This window comes from Eucyclogobius newberryi, unplaced genomic scaffold, assembly GCF_026437365.1.
Source record: "Eucyclogobius newberryi isolate DKJ021-1_F unplaced genomic scaffold, fEucNew1.0.hap1 SCAF_5, whole genome shotgun sequence".
Taxonomy (NCBI): Eukaryota; Metazoa; Chordata; class Actinopteri; order Gobiiformes; family Gobiidae; genus Eucyclogobius; species Eucyclogobius newberryi.
The window spans coordinates 22,326,873-22,345,768 of record NW_027316167.1 but is presented as its reverse complement, the minus strand read 5'-3'; the positions used below and the strand labels follow the sequence as shown (position 1 = coordinate 22,345,768).

The 18,896-nt window shown below is 38.9% G+C and overlaps 1 protein-coding gene across 2 annotated transcripts; it reads left to right on the top strand.

Annotated features, from left to right (window-relative positions):
* The first annotated feature begins 340 nt into the window (after window positions 1-340).
* nedd4a (NEDD4 E3 ubiquitin protein ligase a) lies at window positions 341-17,101 on the top strand. Of its 2 annotated transcripts, XM_072465636.1 has the most exons (29): window positions 341-477; window positions 1,190-1,263; window positions 1,776-1,854; window positions 1,945-1,983; window positions 2,064-2,117; window positions 7,314-7,364; window positions 7,660-7,721; window positions 7,844-7,946; window positions 8,364-8,530; window positions 8,614-8,731; window positions 9,251-9,406; window positions 10,337-10,420; window positions 10,947-11,081; window positions 11,170-11,385; window positions 11,469-11,546; window positions 11,925-11,979; window positions 12,062-12,120; window positions 12,186-12,251; window positions 12,337-12,566; window positions 12,681-12,802; window positions 12,870-12,940; window positions 13,016-13,111; window positions 13,181-13,254; window positions 13,575-13,635; window positions 13,709-13,768; window positions 13,842-13,949; window positions 14,046-14,142; window positions 14,250-14,322; window positions 16,165-17,101. In XM_072465636.1, exons 1-29 carry the CDS (start codon window positions 430-432, stop codon window positions 16,265-16,267), a joined length of 2,739 nt encoding a protein of 912 aa, XP_072321737.1. In that variant the 5' UTR covers window positions 341-429; the 3' UTR covers window positions 16,268-17,101. The 2 variants fall into 2 exon arrangements, with proteins under 2 accessions (XP_072321737.1, XP_072321736.1); XM_072465635.1 differs by lacking the exons at window positions 341-477; window positions 1,190-1,263; window positions 1,776-1,854; window positions 1,945-1,983; window positions 2,064-2,117 and adding an exon at window positions 3,999-5,394.
* Window positions 17,102-18,896: the final 1,795 nt, after the last annotated feature.

Here is an 18,896-nt window from a genome sequence, read left to right as displayed (position 1 = left end):
TGGGACAAGACCTGTCCTAACACTGAGAACGAGAGAGGTGTGTATGCGCCCTCCAAGTCAACACGAGTTGTGATGGTCGTTACTGTTTAAACCACTAAGAGCGCATGCTACACCGCCCTTCCACTATGTTTACTCAAAAGAGAAGTATAACCTGCCATACGAACTTTAAGATCAAGTCCAGTGGTCCTCCTCTTTAGGCCGACACTGGAGTAGGAAGGAATGGGAGGTGAAGGAAGTAGGAAGCCAGCTCAGGAGGAGGAGAACTACAGAGAGGATGGTTAGAGAGGAGGCGGACACTGCCCGACAGTAGAGCTGCTTCACGGCAACTATCGGCGTAAACAACACGGACACAGAAGGATACAAGAACAAACAAACACTGCCCGCCAACAAACTTCTTCATCCAGCCCGAGGGAGGACAGCAGCCCGCGAATGATGGCTGCCATTTCTTCGCAGATTCGCGGACTTCCTACAGATGAGGTAAAAGTGAACGTGCTCATGTGATCACGACGTTAGCAACGAGCGACTAGTTGAGCTAACCACACACCAAACTTGTCCAACGTCAGTCGTCGGTGTGTTGTGTATTGACGTCTGCTTTAAGTGTCGCGTGTCCACAGAGTTGCGTTAAAGCGGATTGTTTGCCGCTTGCTGTGGACGCGGTGTGTTTTTCTGCGCAGATCGCGTTAGATAAAGACACTTTGAGCCGCGCACAGACCCACAGCTCTGCCCGCTGGTGACGCCTTTGCCCGCAGCCACTTCACTTCAACGCCAATTGCGCAATTCATTTAAGGCTCGTCATGATTAATCGATACTTATGAAGTCTATTGGACGTCACGTGAGTCCAGGACAGCCTACACTGGAGTTTCCCAACCAGGGGTACGGGGACCGCTGGGATGGGGGGTCTCTAAGGGGTTACACTGCACTGGATGGTTTCAGATAAACTAAGAAGGTGAAATTTAATATTTGAGCAAAAGTATTAATTTCATCAATACAGATCGATTAATACTTTGGACTGTTGCCATGGTGATTAACAATTTAAGACCACACAGCCTATCTTTTGAACGGTGAAAGCCCTGCAGATGTTGCCCATAACAGGAAGATGAAACAAATGAATAGACATTACATGCGTCAGTGTTTTAGGAATGAATGATTTCCAATAATAACTGTTCTGTTAACTGCTGTGTTGTTTCAGGATGACACCAGAATCCTCAAAGTCAAAGTCATTGCTGGACTTGGTTTGGCAAAAAAAGATATTCTGGGAGCCAGGTATGATATTTAATGTGCAGTTTAGTTCATAAAGCATAAATAATATGATTTCTAGTAGCTAATATGTTATATCACCACAATACTGTATTACTTTATTCAGAATTTCTCATCATCATATTGCCTAATCATTGCATTTACATTTAGCAAATAAAGAATCTTGGTGGATAAAATGAAAGCTTATAAATAGCTACTGGTAGTTACAAAACAATTTGTTCCTATTTCTTTGTGATACCCAAGACGTTTTTATGTGTATTTACTAAGCTACTACATTTCCTACTTTTTTAATTTGGTTTTGGATCCGCGACCCTGATCTGATCAGACGACTTAGTGCATCACAATTGAAGTGCCCAGCGAGGCACTAAATAAGATAACTATCATTGTATGTGTATGAAGGCCGTGGCTAAAGTGAATGTTTTAAAGAATGACATAATGAAAATAGAGTAGATCATGACATATGTATTACAGAATATTATTTGTCTGATATCTGCATCACGTTTTTTATTGTCTAACAGTGATCCCTACACACGATTGTCTTTGTATGATCCAGTAAATGGAGAACTTACAAGTCTGCAAACTAAAACTATTAAAAAGGTGAGTAAAAACAATAAAAGCTACGCTCCTCTACATAATATTAAGTAGCTGCATTGCCTTTTTCTAAATAAAATAAATCTTTTTCAAAAGTCACTGGATCCAAAGTGGAATGAAGAATTCTTTTTTAGAGTAAGTCAATAAGCTCAAACCTTTTTCTGTTTTGTATGACTCTTAGTTTGTCACCATAGTTTTTCTGTCTTTTGATACAGGTTGATCCCAGTAAGCATCGCCTTCTACTGGAAGTGTTTGATGAGAATCGTCTGGTAGGTTTTATTTATGTTTATTTATATTTTAATGTACGATGATATAAGATAGTGCCAGTTGATTTCAGAAGGAAAGTATTATGTTGTTGTTGTTGTGGTTGTTTATATGGTTTGTTAGTTTTGCATATAATTGTTATTTCACTCCTTACAGTATTCACATGAATTTGCCTTAAGAACGTGATTAGCAATGTCAACAACATTCCTTTAATATTAGACTTTAAGCTGAGTTTTGTTTTAACACAATCTGACCATAAATAGCTGACTTAGTAGAGGTGTGCTGATTTATGCTGTTAAATGAGTTCTTTTGTTTCAAATATCATTGCAGTCCCAAGCTAAAGCATCCTAAACGGGATCATGAAGGCTCATTTGTTACACAATACTAACTACCAAACTCTTTTCAGCATGTGTTTACACAACAACCTGTCTTTACAAGGTTAATGGCAGGCCTTCCCTTATTTTGCCATTACAAGTGCAATATTATTAGTAAACTGAGTACGTTAGTATGTATAGCTGTAAATGTGGGCAAATCTGGCTTTAGACTGATTCGTGGTTATGTGCTGACCAAAGAGCACAGTATGTGGGTTTGTGTTGTGAAACAGTTATATGTGGTCACAGTTAGCTCCAAGGTACTGGTTAAACAGTTACTCTTTACTTGTTTCATTCTTTAATAGACCTTTTTATATACATATTTTTTAATTTTATCATTCAACTTTATTGATATTTTTATAATTTGTCCTCTACTGCTGACCCATTTCTTGCTGGTGGTACATCTCAGGTCAACCTGTAAAGCAGCTTTTTATTCCTCAATTCAACATTACATTATTACTGATTATTGAGAAAGATCTTTGGGTCGCCGGACAGCATCAAATGTATTCTCACTACTTTTAGGGTTAGGGTTAACCCTAACTCATTTCTTGACATATTTCTACTGTGTAAGACTCTTGCGGATTGCCCAGCTATTTAGTAATGTACCGTCATTTGTGTTCCAAATAATGTTTTTTTATTTTTATGCAGATGATTTGATTGTTTTTTTTTTATGTATTCTACTATTATATTATTACAGATGCTACTTGAATATACAGTTACGTAACACTTACAGTCACATGACTAAACAAATGGGCCGGCTCCGAGCTGCTGTGTCACGCTCCAGGTACAGAAAGGTGTCTACTCTGGTAGTATAGTAAGACAATGCTAGCTTGCTAATTTTAGCTGTGCGAGTGATCCGACTAGAATATTTCTTGACCAAGTGATTAACAATATCTGTGTCATTTCCTCTATGAAATCCAAAATAATTAAAAAAAAAACTTTATTCATATGTTTTTTGTTTATGATCAAAGATAGGCAGATCTAGCTTACAAAAGGTAATCTTTGATAAATACCATGTCAACATTTATGGAGTGGCAATCAGAGCTGGACAAACTGTTACAAGAGGTGTCATATAACAGGTGTCATGTCACTGGGGAGTTCCCATACTGCTTGTTCTTGTTATGTTTGTGTTGATGTGCAATAGTTTGCCATTCATTTAAATACTTTCTGAACACTCTTCTTTCTTATTTCTGTAATTTAATAGTGTGTAAAATATGCGTTCGGGATGGAGCAGTAGAAACATAAGAAGCAGCGGTGCAGCTGCAGCTACAGGAAGTTGTCATAGCACACTTTAGCTTAGGTCTTAGAGGCTGTTTTAGAGGGTAACCATCTTGGATTTTGTTTATGTAGTCAGTAAACAAGAGCTCTCTTGGTTAAGACATCCGCTTGACAGGAGCAGCTCACTTGGCTATCTGAACCCTTAAGAAGTTGCTCAACAGTAAAGTCTTTGTTCACTTGTGTTATTTAACGTTGACAATATTTTAACGTTGAGTCAACCAGAGAGACTCCTATAGCTTCAGCAGTCGTATGTGTGGGTCATGCGTCCAAACAGAATCATGACCTTCTCTGACTAAAAGCTGAGATCAGCCTGGACAGGAATGTAGGTTGTCACCAGAGCTATTTTGGCAATGTAGAGCCAGTAATGATTGTGATCACAGCAGTGAGCACGGAGCAGTTGCTTTGCTGTCCCTTTTTCCTTCAAGCAGGTTTATCATGAATAACCCATCGTGTCTAGAGGGATTACAGCGTTAAAGGAATGGCACGCCAGCTCCGCTTGCATTTTGCGTCAAGGAGAAGTAACACGGACCCTCTGTCAGAGAGCCTCAGCAGCCATGAAGAGACTGGAGTCAGTGTGTCAGCTCAGAGCCCCACAGAGAGCCTGGCGCACACTTCTGTCCACTTAAAGGTGACTCCTCTGTCACCAGAAAATGGGATTTTACAACAGCATTCTGCACTCTTCATACCAAGGATTAATGCTGGAGCATGTAGTAAAAAGAGTGTTGTACAGATTGCTCTGCAGCCATGTGGAAAGGCCAGTGTGGATGTGGACGGCAGTACAGAAGAAGGTGAAGGAGGAGCAGGCGCGGGCTCTGATAAAGGCTCCTGCAGCAGTATGGCCAGTGACCCTGGCTACTGTAGCAGTAACAGCATCTTTGAACCAGAGTCTCCAGAAAAGCAGAGGACCACCCAGGAGCACTGCATATTGCGCTGTAAGTCCAAAGTACCTCTGAGACGCTGCTCCTCTTTGGTTATCTTTCCAAAAAGCCCGTGCAGCACACCGCCAGCTTCTCCTGACAGCCTAGTTGCTGTAGGGCCAAATGAAATCTCTGGAGATGAAGATACCGGTTGTGATGGACTAAGTTCAGTAAGTGGCCATCTTCACCCAAGGGGGGTCTGCTCAGCATGTAAAGCTGATAGAAACATTGTACATTTTAATAAAAGGGAGGAATGTAATCAAGTAATTGAACAGTCTTGTGCATTGGACCGATCAAATCGTCACTCGAGCTGTGTTCGACTGCACTTTGCTCATCAGAAACCTGTTTTGTCTGCAAAAGGAGCTGCTTTTCAAATGGAAAATCCTGAGGCTTTTCATAGGCTTCATCATACCCAAGAAGATCCTGATGCTTACAAAAGATCTTACCAAAACACGTCTGCTTGTTTATTTTCAACTAAACCACCAAATAAGAGAAAGAGCACCTCAGAAAAAGGCCAGCCCCGGAGTCGTCGTGCTATACAAAGGAGCTTCTCTCTTGAGGTTCCATACCGTAATACTGGAATTTCTTGTCATGTTTCAAACCCAAAGCTCTCCAGTTCTCCTTACGTGCACATCCATTTGTCTCCTTTCTGCCCAAATAAGCTGCCGCATGGCATTAATTCAAAACTCATCACAAGTCCAAACAATAACACCAAGGTTAGTATATTGGGGATTATTTTCCTTCTTCTTTATGTCTTATGCATGGAAGTGTGTTTTGTTGGCACATTCCATTTACTTAGTTTAAGATAAGATATTCCTTTAGAGGAAAAGGACAGATAACTTATAGGAAGTTTAAAAAACACTCTTGATAGAAAAACTCTTATAAACATCTTGGTGACTTTATTGCAATTAAACCTACTGGATTAGATTAGATTTGATTCGGCATTGAGAGCCTTTTAGCCATTGGGGTTACTCAATACATTTTTATTGTGTAATCTATATTTTATGAGTTAGTGATCATTGTTGACAGTGTTGTTTATTGCATAAAATAATGTATTGTTTTCCTTTACAACAAAAGAGGACTGTATCAGTAACGGAAGAGTTTGCTGCTGTGATGTGCTTAGAAATTAATTAAGTTCAATGTGGAGAAACGGACAGTGGTTTTAGTTTGGTCAAATGTATTTGTATACATTTTCTCACAAATATATAGTGAGTTTTATGAATTTCTCATCCTAAATTCTTGTTTCAGATTAAAAGGTAATTTACCACTAAATAGGGCTGCCAGTAACAATTATTATGAAGATTAATTGAATTAGTAATTTGACCTCAAAAGGTATGACATTTTTCAAGTGACCCCTACAAAAGTAGAGTGATCCTTCATAGTGCATAGTTTTTTCGGCAAAAGCAAAAAGTGATGCCGTTACCATTCTGTTCTGTGTTTATGAATTTAATTGGTTGATTATTGCAATTATCAGTTGGTTGGAATCATATTGGTTGTGTCTTCTAAATTTCCAAGCTTTTAAAAGTAATTCATTAAACTATTAACAGTATGAGTAATTGCCTTAAGTATTTAGCTGAGCTATATTTAGTGGTGGGAAAAGCAGTGACACTTGCTGATATAAATAAGTGACTGAAATATTCCCCCTGACTCCAGATAGTCTGGTGGTCTGTAGCACGGCCCAGTCATGTGGATTCAAATTTAACATGATACTAGAGCAGAGCAGTGTCATGGCATTCATCTGTGGAGATGGGGTCATGTAGGCAGGAAGCGTGTGAGCCATTTCCAGTAAAAGGATGGTGTGTCCCCTTCCCTTTGGGTCTCCCACCAGCTTCTGTTTGTGCAGTATCAGTTATCGCACCACACAACCTCAATACATATTTAGCAGGTTGCCAAGTATCATGTACTCCACCAGTAGTTAGCAAGTCTTTCAAAATGATTTCTCCTACAAAAGTAATCTACCGGTAATCGAATTATCTACTACTAATAGGCTATCAATATCAGTGTTTTATTTATTTGTGTCACTGTTACAGTTATTTATATCTTATTTTGTATGTTTAAGTAAATGTATCAAGTATTTAATTACACTGATGTGATGTGCGTATATATTTCCATTTGTAAAAATGCAGAATGAGCTGTAGTACGCTTTTATTGCTCTGCCGATAGTTATCTTTATTGTCACCTTGAGTCACTAGTTATTGAACAACTACGTATGAATACAGTGAAACCCAGCAGTATGGGTCTGCATGAATAAATCTGTCTCTATAATGACATCATGTGATATTCCTGTGGAAAGGGAAGCTTTTGTGTTTTTACTGCTGACATGATAAGCTAGCATCTTTACTTAAGCTCTATTGCTGATATTACAAACTGACTCTCATTTTCCCCAAAATGGTTGATTTGACTGGAAATACATGTGAAATTAATGTTTAATAATCTGTAAAATGCCAAGCAGCTTCATAGCTAGGTTTGGCATGTTGTTCTGTAGATGACTAAGAATACATGGAGAAATATCCAAACTAGGCTGAAAACTTTCCTGCTATTGTGTTCATCTAACTTTGCCTTTGTGTACTGTATGTCTTTCAAGAGTTTCAAAACGGCCAATGTTCACATCTGTGCCTCTCTTTTTCTCTGTCAGACACGTGATGACTTTTTAGGACAGGTGGATGTGCCTCTAAATCAGATTCCGGTAACTTTTTTTTTTACTTAATGGTACTTGTCATATGGATGCATGTTATTTTGCAACTCTATTAACCTTAGTTTGACCGAAACCTTCACATAAATAAAAACGCCCGCATTTGGTTCCACTTGAAAGTTCATAGTTTTGGAAACACAGTTGTGCAAACTTCTCTTCCAAGTTATGTTTTATTATAAACACTACCACACCCCTTGATTTGTCCTCGTGATACACTTTCACCGTTATTACAGCATGGATATACTTTCACTAAATACAGATGTTATTTTCCGAATTTCTTTTTTCTCAGACAGAAAATCCTAATTCAGAAAGGCCATACACATTCAAGGATTTTCTGCTTCACCCCCGAAGGTCAGCTCAATTTCATGCTTATTCATTATTAGTTTATTACATTTTATTTATTTTGGACAATATTAGGTATTGAAAGTTCACATCTTGCATATTGATTGTATAATGTTGTTATTATAATGAAGTCACAAGTCCAGGGTCAAGGGTCACCTTCGGCTAAAGATGACATACCTTCCCAAAAACCCAAACCAAAGCCAGGACCCTGCTGATCAAACCGAAGATGTGGATGTAAGTCCAAAATAACTTTGCATTTACCATTCGGTGACACTCTAGGGCAAACATAAAAACTAAATGTTGTCATGCAACTATGATTGTTAACTGGACTATACAAATTCTAAAACACAAAGACATAACAAAGACAGAGCCATTATTAAAAATGTAAAAAAATATAATAAACAATGTCTGATTTTCCCAAATCATCTATAAGCTTTCAATTTATTTGGTTGATCGTGTATTTTTAAAAGTCTCTATGTACAATAGTAATACAGACTATGACTGTATGATACAACTAATCTAAAAATATATTGCTGTTTAGAAAATGATCGTTAGTTGCAGCCCTACAATTCTCATTTTTATCCAAATACTCAATACACAAGAATTGGTTTAGATTTCTGATAATCTTATTATACTTCTCCATGTATGTAGCAGCCTGGTTGGGAATTTCTTGAGTCCCTGGACATGTCAGGTCCTAGACAGAGCCAGGTCCTCCCTGCACTGCCCCCTGGTTGGGAGGAACGGCAAGACAACCTTGGAAGAACCTACTATGTCAACCATGAAAGCAGGACCACCCAGTGGCAGAGACCTACGATGCAGTAAGTTTTTAACAGTGTAGCAGTTTACCTTGTTAATTTGTTGCAAATAGTCAATCAACAATTTTGCTCATTCTGTGGTTAAGGGACAATGGGGTGGAGCGGCAGAGAAGACAAAGCAATAATGTGGAAGCTGAGCATGCGTTTAATACGCGGAGACAGATTTCAGACCCTGATGAACAGAACACACAGGAGTCACCAGAGGTATGTTAATGTGGAATATTCTAACTCGACAAAGACAGAAGTGTGTTACTAATTGTTTTGGGTGTAATTTTTAGGCACATTAAAGCTAATCAAGAAATGACCAATTGGACATGCACCAATTAATTTTCTTCACTATGTTGCAGATACACACACACACACACACACACACACATAATGGCCAGTTGTATGTTCATGTTCCAATCCAATACAGCCACAACCGTTTTGGTCTAAAGATATATTGCTGGAAATACACTGCCATATGACAGTAATTAATTGTTTGCTGGAGGAAATCCAAAACCTCAAAGGGCAACACCATACCGAAGATTAGAAAGACATTTGATTAGCCGTACTAATTATGTGATGTTTCACTCCTAGCTAAGTTCTCATGAATCCTCTGTTACACACACATGTCTCAGTCTAATTTGGTATGATTTAAATGATCAAGCCTGAGCATTTTCCATGTTTCATCAAGCTTTGTCAAAAGTTCCACAATTTGTGACTAATATCTCTGTTTTTCAGAGCTGGGAAGTCATACCTGAGGATGAGGTCACATCATATCAAAGCAATAACCGGGTCTCATCACCTCGGCCGGTCGAGATGTGTTCATTTTGCGATGATATGAGCAACATCCAAATTTCAGGGGCAACAGCTGCTGACCAGGACAGCTCTCATCAGGTAAGTTCTTTAATATTATCAATTTATATTCATAATCTGACCAGGCAGTTTAGACTGAATGACATTTGTGCTGCAGCTGAACTGTTCTTTTACAACTTAACAGGGCAGTAGGCATAGTCTGTCTTTAGTTTGTATCAATTCAAACTAGGACTCAAGTATCGCCTCTCTCATAGTGAGTTGGAGATGTGCAGGGGCCGCTACACAAGCCACGGTTTAAACAGACGCAGACAGATCTGGGGCACAGACAGGAACTTCTACAAACCACAAAGAGCAAAACGCAAACTGCGTGTGCAAAGCCAAAGTGGTTATATTCTTACAAATGTCTAAATCATGTTTTCATAAATGCAATAAAATGCATCAATAGTTTGCAGCCTGTAGTGTTTTATAGCGCCTCGATCTGTTCTGCAGAAGAGTAGGAGAAGGGCTTCGGGCGACGCTGCAGCAGGGGCAGAGCAAGGAAATGTAGAGACTGTGGGGGCCGTCAAAATAAAAGTAACAGATAATGAGTAGCTAATCATATTATATTTAAATGTACCAGAATAGGGAAAATTTTATTTATTTTTGTTGAAAACATGTTGGTTGAGAGCCCTGTATTTCAATTTATGCAATACATGCATTAAAGACATCAAACCCCTACGTACATTCAGAGTGGGTTGGGGCACCACTGAGTATTTCTGCTTAGGGAACCCAAATGGCTATAAACGGCCCTGGGGTAAATCCACATGTATCTCAGAGCATGGAGCAGGAGCGAGTGGTTAAATGTGTTTTAGCATAGTGCTGCATAAAACAAAACAGCACTGATTTACAATATGATGAGCTCACCAAAAAGCAAATCGTCCAATGATCAGAATGCAATTCTGTTTTTAAGCCCACCCTTCATAGTGATGTTTTGATGAAGTGCTTACCGTAATTATTTTTCTCTTGCCTTAGAATCACACAAGTAACTCACGTCATTCCAGTACCAGAAGCAGTGCCCGGACCTCTACAGGGGAGGAACATCCTGTTAGCTCTGTGGTATGTTATATGGTTTGTTACAAGTGGTGAAATGAACTGTTTTCCATTTATGAACTTCATGTCACTAAATGTAACCAGGGAGAGTATTGAATGTAACTCATTTTAGTTTGCTGCAGACAGTGCTAGTAGAGCTTATGCTGATGAGAGGACATCACATGGAATTTTGGCTTAACTGTATGAATGTCAATTGTGAGTAATGAAATGTGCTCCTTTAATAGCTCAAAACACAACTTAAATGTGTTTTTCTGCAATGCAAAAATAAATATAAAAGTCTAGATTCTACTTCTACTAAACAATGGTAGAATACCAGATAAACAACAGTACCACTGCAAGCTACGTGCATATTTATGACTGACCCGGACATAGAAATACACCGCTGATTTCCTATCATTCGTTAAATAGAAGTTTCGTGTTTTGTGTTGAGGAAAGTTGTGGGTCTTTTATCCTCCTCTCATTGACGACAATGAACAAAAATTAGGTTAAAAAAAAGAAAGAAAGAAACATTCAATCATTTTGTGCTGCCCAGGATTCTGCCAACGTTACGCCTCCAGCCTCAACTGGATTACCTTCGGGCTGGGAGGAGAAGAGGGACAACAAAGGACGACGCTACTTTGTGAACCACCTCAGCAGAACCACCACATGGACGCGCCCTGTTGTTCAGGTAAAAATGTATTCTATACTTTTCAGTCACAGTGAGGCACAATAGTAGATCTTTCTGTTTCACTGTCTTGACCAATGTATTTTTTCAGAGAGCTCCTGAAGCACTGTCCCTACAGAGGGGGGCAGGTTTACCTCAAAGCCCCACAGTATCACAGGTGCCTGCATCTGTGGAGGAGACCCCACAACAAGCCCAAGGTTCAGAGCCCACTCCTGAGTTAGGATCATTACCCACCGGTTGGGAAGTTCGCAGTGCTCCCAATGGCAAACCCTTTTTCATCGACCATATCACAAAGACGACCACTTGGGTAACAATATCTAAGAATGTCCCGAGTAAACATCCACCATTTTCCGTGAGTCACACATATCCTCTTTGCATCCCTGTGAACAGGAAGACCCACGGCTCAGGGTTCCTGTGCAAATGAGGAGGCGGCCTTCACTTGACCCTTCAGATCTCAGTGCTCTGCCGGTAGGTTCCTCTAAATCAGTAGTATATTCTGATACCTCATGAACATGAAGCAATGAACCCCTTCAAGATACCTGTCTGGAGTGACGCACTTGACAATAATACAGAATAGCGCCATCTTTTGGCCATCTGCCAGAACTGCATATGATTTGAATACATGGGCAGAACTGAAATGAGGCCTTGTTTGTAGAGGTCACATGATGTGAAGCAGCGCCCTCACTCGAAACACTTTGGCTTCCAAAGACTGATGCTATACACTAGAGATCAGAACCAAATCTGCTGTTTTACTCTAAAGGCATCTAAAGGCAGTAATCTACCAGTGTATACACAACTATACTTTTGCAAATATGTTTTACCTATGTAAATCTTCATACTTGGCAGCCTGGCTGGGAAGAAAGAGTTCATTCGGATGGACGCATATTCTACATAGATCATAGTATGTATAAATGTACTGCATCAAAATAATATTTTAATTGCAAAAAGGGCATTGCTTCATTTTTTGACTCATATTTTTTCAGACACAAGAATCACACAATGGGAGGATCCCAGATTGCAGAACTCAGCCATAACTGGACCAGTGAGTAGATCTTTAGTTTTTCTGAATGTAGACAAAGGTTCATTTACAACACTTCTTTCTTTTAGGCTGTGCCATATTCCAGAGACTACAAACAGAAGTATGATTACTTCAGAAAGAAACTGAAGAAACCAGTGAGTCATTACCCTGTATGAGACTTTCTTGAATGTACAGAAGTAGCAATAAGTGCAATTCCTTAATGATTGGATCTTGATTTAGGCTGATATCCCAAACCGTTTCGAGATGAAGCTGAGACGAGCCGCAGTGCTGGAGGACTCCTACCGGCGAATCCTGTCTGTAAAGCGGCCGGAGGTGCTCAAGGCGCGTCTGTGGGTGGAGTTTGAGGGAGAGAAGGGTCTGGACTACGGTGGTGTGGCCAGAGAGTGGTTCTTCCTCATGTCCAGAGAAATGTTCAATCCATACTATGGGCTCTTTGAGTATTCTGCCACGTAAGTCCAAGCCATCAACCATGAATAGTGATGTCTATTTCTTTTATCTCTGAGGAAAAAGGAAATTGTATAGAGAGACCCCCTGAAACTAATGTCAATGTGATTTCATTTTAGGGACAACTACACTCTGCAGATCAATCCAAACTCAGGTTTATGCAACGAAGACCACCTCACATACTTCAAGTTCATTGGTCGTGTTGCAGGCATGGCTGTGTTTCATGGCAAGCTTCTGGATGGTGAGTTGCTATTGGTATGTTAATGAACAATAGTAATCTATATAATTTTTTGTTTTATTTTTTAAAGCTTTCTTCATTCGGCCTTTTTATAAAATGATGCTTCAGAAACCAATTAATCTTCAGGACATGGAGTCTGTTGTAAGTATCTCAAATGACCTTTTATATGGTTTATTATATTAAAGGAACTGATGTGCTGTATGTGGGTTTTTTTAGGACAGCGAATATTTTAACTCCTTGAAGTGGATTTTGGAGAATGACCCCACAGACTTGGACTTGAGATTTACTGTTGATGAAGAGCTTTTTGGACAGGTTTGTTCTGTTCACTCTATTTGACAAGTTGTCTACTTTGAATTAACAGGATCAAAACTTTACATTTAGACTCATCAGCACGAGCTCAAGCCTGGCGGCTCAGAAATTGTGGTGACCAATGAAAACAAGAATGAATACATCCAGTAAGTTTGGTTTGGTTAATTTATTTTGAACATTGAACATTGCAACAAAAGAACATGTAAAATACATAAACACCATGTTTTGTTCTGAAAAAAGAGTGGGATGAAGTTGAAATCCCCCCCATTTTTTCCACCACAAATTTGTATTTGATGCTTCCTGTGGTTTAGCTTCCCTAGAAAAAGTCAATAATAATTACAATACCTCTCCAATTTCTTCCCTGTAGCTATTGAATATGTTTATTTTATACTTATACATATATTTGAGTATTTGATAAGGATTGTAAAAAAGAAAACAGCAACATACATATGTATTTGTTTTGCAGTCTGGTGATACAGTGGAGGTTTGTAAACAGAGTGCAAAAACAGATGACGGCTTTCAAAGAGGTAATGAGGATTTAACTGTTTGTAAATAAGAAAACTGAAATCTCTGATCTGATTTTTTTTTTTTTAATTTCAGGGCTTTTTTGAGTTGATTCTACTGGACGTTATTAAGATTTTTGATGAAAATGAGCTGGAGGTTTGTATCTGTCCACCTGTTTCATTTAGTTTTGAAAATTAAATTAAAATAAACTTTCTTTTCACCTTCAAAGCTTCTTATGTGCGGATTAGGAGATGTGGATGTGAATGACTGGAAAGAAAACACAAAGTACAAGAACACTTACTGCTCCAACCATGTGGTGATCCAGTGGTTTTGGAAAGTAAGATGCCTTTCCATGCCTGAAGCCTGTAAACGGCAGCTGAAACTCATTTGTCTCAAAGTTTATCAATAAATTGTCTTTACATTTTCATTTTAGACAGTGCTGCTGATGGATGCAGAGAAGCGAATCAGGCTCTTACAGTTTGTCACAGGCACCTCCAGAGTCCCCATGAACGGATTTGCTGAACTTTATGGTGAGATAAATGTCTGAGATAAAACTGAGCTGTTTTTCTGTTTTTTTTCCCATTTGTCAAAGCAACGGAAACTCAACATAATCACAACATAATCACTGATGTTTTAGGCTCTAATGGACCACAGCTTTTCACCATTGAGCAGTGGGGAACACGTGAAAAATTACCTCGGGCCCACACATGGTAAGCGTTGATGTCTGCACAGTTTGCCTCATCTCACAGCCTTTATTTTCAGTCACTACTAGTTAAAAATGACATCATTCATTGGAAATTAATTTTAAAGGTCCCATAACATGCAAAATCGACTTTTCAGAGCTTTCGACCTTCTTACATTGCTATTTGTGCTTCATATATGTACTCAGAGTGTTTTTTTGATTGATTCCCGCAGTTTTTAGACTATCTCCTTTCCGCGAATCTCCAAACTGGCGGGCGGTGGGTGCAAGACCGCGTCATAACCACAGGCACGCGTCACCATCCCCCCTCCCCTTCTCCCTCTCCACCCCCCTCTCGTCTCCCGCCTCCCGCCCCCCTTCCCCCCCGGTTCCGCTTCGCGCTGCTCCAGACTCGCGTATCTCCCTACAAGCCCATTCTGCTTCGATTTACGACGAAACACGGCTCAAAGAGGCCCAAAACTTCATTAATGATATCGCACTCCTTACTAATATCACAATGGTGAAGGTTTATGTGGCAGTTGATGCAGCAACCGGGAAGATAAACGGAGAGAAGTTCTATCCGATACCGGAAAACCAGGAAATAAGAGCGCGATGGACATAAAACTTTTATATATATATATATATATATATATATCTATAAATCTATAGATCTATAGATATATCTGTTCTGCGCACGCTGTAGAATAAACACAAGTTTTATTTAGTCTCAAAGTAGACTTCTCACTCACTGGCGCGGAGCGGCGCACGGCAGAGCTGACAGCTGTGGGGCACACGCTCTTAGACTACGTCACGGTGGGCGGGGCACACACGTGCTCTGAGACTACGTCACAGGTTGGGTGGGGGAGCCAGATCGCTCTTCGCAAGGGTGGGGGCGAATATCAAATCAAGCCGTTTGCATTTCCGGGTTGGTGAGGGGGTCCAAGGTCTGGGTGATATTTCTTAACTATTATGTCGGTGTAATCCCTCATTCGTCCAGGCGTGTTCCATAGTAGAAAAAGCTTCAGTTGTAGTCATCTGGACTCAGTTTGAAAAAATAGACGTTTCGACTCTCATCCAAGAGTCATTGTCAATAAAAGAATTTAGATCGAGAACTCCGATATTAATACTGTTCCGTGGCGGGTCTTACCACAGAACAGTATTAATATCGGAGTTCTCGATCTAAATTCTTTTATTGACAATGACTCTTGGATGAGAGTCGAAACGTCTATTTTTTCAAACTGAGTCCAGATGACTACAACTGAAGCTTTTTCTTAACTATTATGTTAAGGGTGTTGTACAACCCTTATTATTATCAATTATACACTTAGGATAGACTACGAAACGTGAAAAAAAGCATGTTATGGCACCTTTAAAGTTTGTGTTATTCCTTAAAGCAGAGCTCTTTTTTTAGTCAAGGGGCAGAAACTGTTTTGCACTGAATAATCTATTTTACCAATAAAATCGACATTTTATCAATTTAGTTTTAGGCCTAAAAGTTTGGTGCAATTTTGAAATACAAAGTCATAAACCAGGCTAAAATTGGCCAGATGCCATTATAGTGGCTAACATCATTCAGATATTATTGAATTGAGTTACACATGTATTACTCTGGAAAAAGGCTCTCACTGAAAGTGTCATGACGAATATAACCCTAACCCTAACCCTAACCCTTTCCACAAATTAATCAAGAGCCTCTATGTGCACGTTTAAAAAAATATAGTAAAAGAAACAGTAAACAGTAAAGTAAAAGAAAATAGTAATGGAAAGTGCATCTTAGTTTTCATATTACGGTTGGAACATGGCAATGAGTTCTCTAGTTTTCATTATACCACATTACTTGTAACACTGTTGTAACTATTTATTTTTCTCCTAGCTTTAATCGATTGGACCTGCCTCCATATGAGTCTTTTGAAGAACTGAGGGAGAAACTGAACATTGCCATTGAGAATGCCCAGGGCTTTGACGGCGTGGATTAGGACTGAAGGCACATACACGCCCCTAGTGTGACTGATGAAGGACCGGCCCATTTACTCATTGGTCCATTGTGTTTACAAGTGAACCCTCCTTAAACCACTTTTTATTTACCATATTTACCGTAATTGAGCTTGTTTTGCTACAATGAAGTCAGGATGGTTATGTTGTGTAAAAGATATTTGATTATATTGATTCAAAGGTTTATGTAGATAATATCTTATATAAATAAGATAAACATTTAACATTGGTTTGTAAACGTTTGCAGCCATGACCTAATAGTTCTGAGCTCATCTCATTCCATTGCAGAAAATGGCTGAAGCAGAACATTTATATATTTGTAGCAGATAAGCAACTAGTACTAGGACCCGTAATAGACTGTAGACATCATATCAACATAATTACAAAATGCAGTGTTATATGCCCCCTCACTATGCAGTGTTGTATATATCTTCATCTAAGTGAATGTCACCTGAAATATGTACATATTTGTACAAACAATGTTTTCTTAAAACCACTACTGTATCATAATCATATCCCCACAAATGTGCCAGTTAAAACCTAAATCAAGTTTTAATCATACAAAGATACGTTTAGTATACATTGCATTTTGTAGTACTCTTGTCACTATAGGATTCTTTTTATGGGTTTTCCCCATTGATAAATTGTACAGCTTAAGTTATGGTTAAGAAAAAATACTTATATTTAAATATTTTAATAAAATATCTGTAAGAAAGAAAGTTCAACAGAGTAGTTTTAATGATTATAATAGTAAAATATGTTTACACTGCCTGTTCTGTTTACTGGACAATTACATGGACCTTTGTCTTCTCAGCGAACACACTTCTACTTTTTATGAAGTGACTTCTATTATCAAAGTCTTACTAATACTGATCCATTTGTATCTTGTGAGTCTATCAGCACACTGCTTTTGTCACTATATAAGAATCTTTAACTTCTTAAATGTTTACAGAGTACTGAACATGGCTCTGCTCTTAATATAAAGGCTGTTTAAATATGCACCTCGAGGCCTTTAGTGTAATGTATTGTACTGTATTATAGACTAATTATTTTTAATACATTTTTAAGTCAGTGGAATATTTCTATTGTGTAGTCACAATTAAATGTAAAACCATAAGTGCATTACCACAATACATTTTGACTGTATATCAATTTGAAGCAGACTTTGTATTTCAGCTGACAAAATTGTGTCACACAGGAAATAAATGTGGTAAAAATCAAACTTGTGCACATTATTAGATTCCATGATAGTCTTAGATCTGTGTTTGACTTACCAGGGGGTACTTTGAATGAAAAGGTGAAATTGAATATTCAAATAAAAAATATAATTTGTATATTTATATATAAGTATTCTGGACATCAATATTATTGAAGCAAGAAAGTACTACAGTAAGAAACTACTACAGTAAATTGTTTTATTTATCTACCTGAGTTAGGGGGTACTCGAAGTGTAAGAGAAACTTAAGGAGAACTTGGGACAAAAAAGTTGGGGCACAAATCATTATTTTTAGTAATACTGTCTTATGTCCAGAAGAGGGAGACACAGTGTATGTGCAACGCAATAATTAAAGGTATCTGGAACCTATTTCTCTCAGTAGAAGTGGCACTGCTTGGCCTGGAATATTCCTCAGTAATGATTTTAAACATGCCAATCTAGCATTTGTTCCCTCTGGTGCTTTTATTTAGAAAATACCACAAAACCTGCATTCTTGCTGTGAATGGGTTTTCTCTGGTCCTGTTACTTGGCCTCGTGGCTTTAACTGTTTGTCTCTTCCATGGAGCTAGATACGTTTAATGCCATACTATGGAATACTTCAGGCAAAGTAATACCATTTCAATGAAGACAAGCAGGTGGTGGACCCTCCACTAGGAAAGTTACATAGTGCACATTCACATTTAAGTCTTTGTGAGAGTGCATACTAACAATTTGTTTTAGGAGATTGTGAGATCATTTTTAGTTAAGACCAGTAAGCTTTAGTGTTTTTAATTGTGTTGGTACAGCTCTTAGTATGATTCAACTGGGACTAATCTGCATTTCTGTGCTGGCCTGGCCTCCTCTGTTGTGGCACTAAAACATCCCCCTTTCCTCAAAGGATGGCCTGAAAGGGCATGCCCTTTCAGGCCATCCTTTTGGACACTGTCGGGGTCAGTGGGGATGGGATTGCGTGCAGATCGACCAACAGACCACGGGTACACACAGTTCCCTTTTACCACAGTCCTACCAGCAGCATTCATAACCTGATAATGACTTCACCCACATTGATCTGGCCGCAGAGTAGCTGACCCCAGCCCACAGCAGGCTGACCATCGCTCCACCCACACAGAGAGCCATTTTGGCAGGTGCAAGACTGAAGTCTATATTATTCAAACACCCAGAGAGGGACTGGGTGAGCATAAATGGGGTTTGCCACACATTTCCTCATGTTATGTACTAATGTTGAGGTCATCATACAGATGATATTGCCTTTTAGGCCAATGTTGCTCACTGCCAAAGTCTTTAGAGTAACAACTGGGGGTTTGTGATTTCAAAACACAAATTAATAGCTTAAAGAAGGATAAGCAGTTTCTATAGCATTTTGTTTCTGGTGTCTGATTAGGTCATCATTTGTTCTC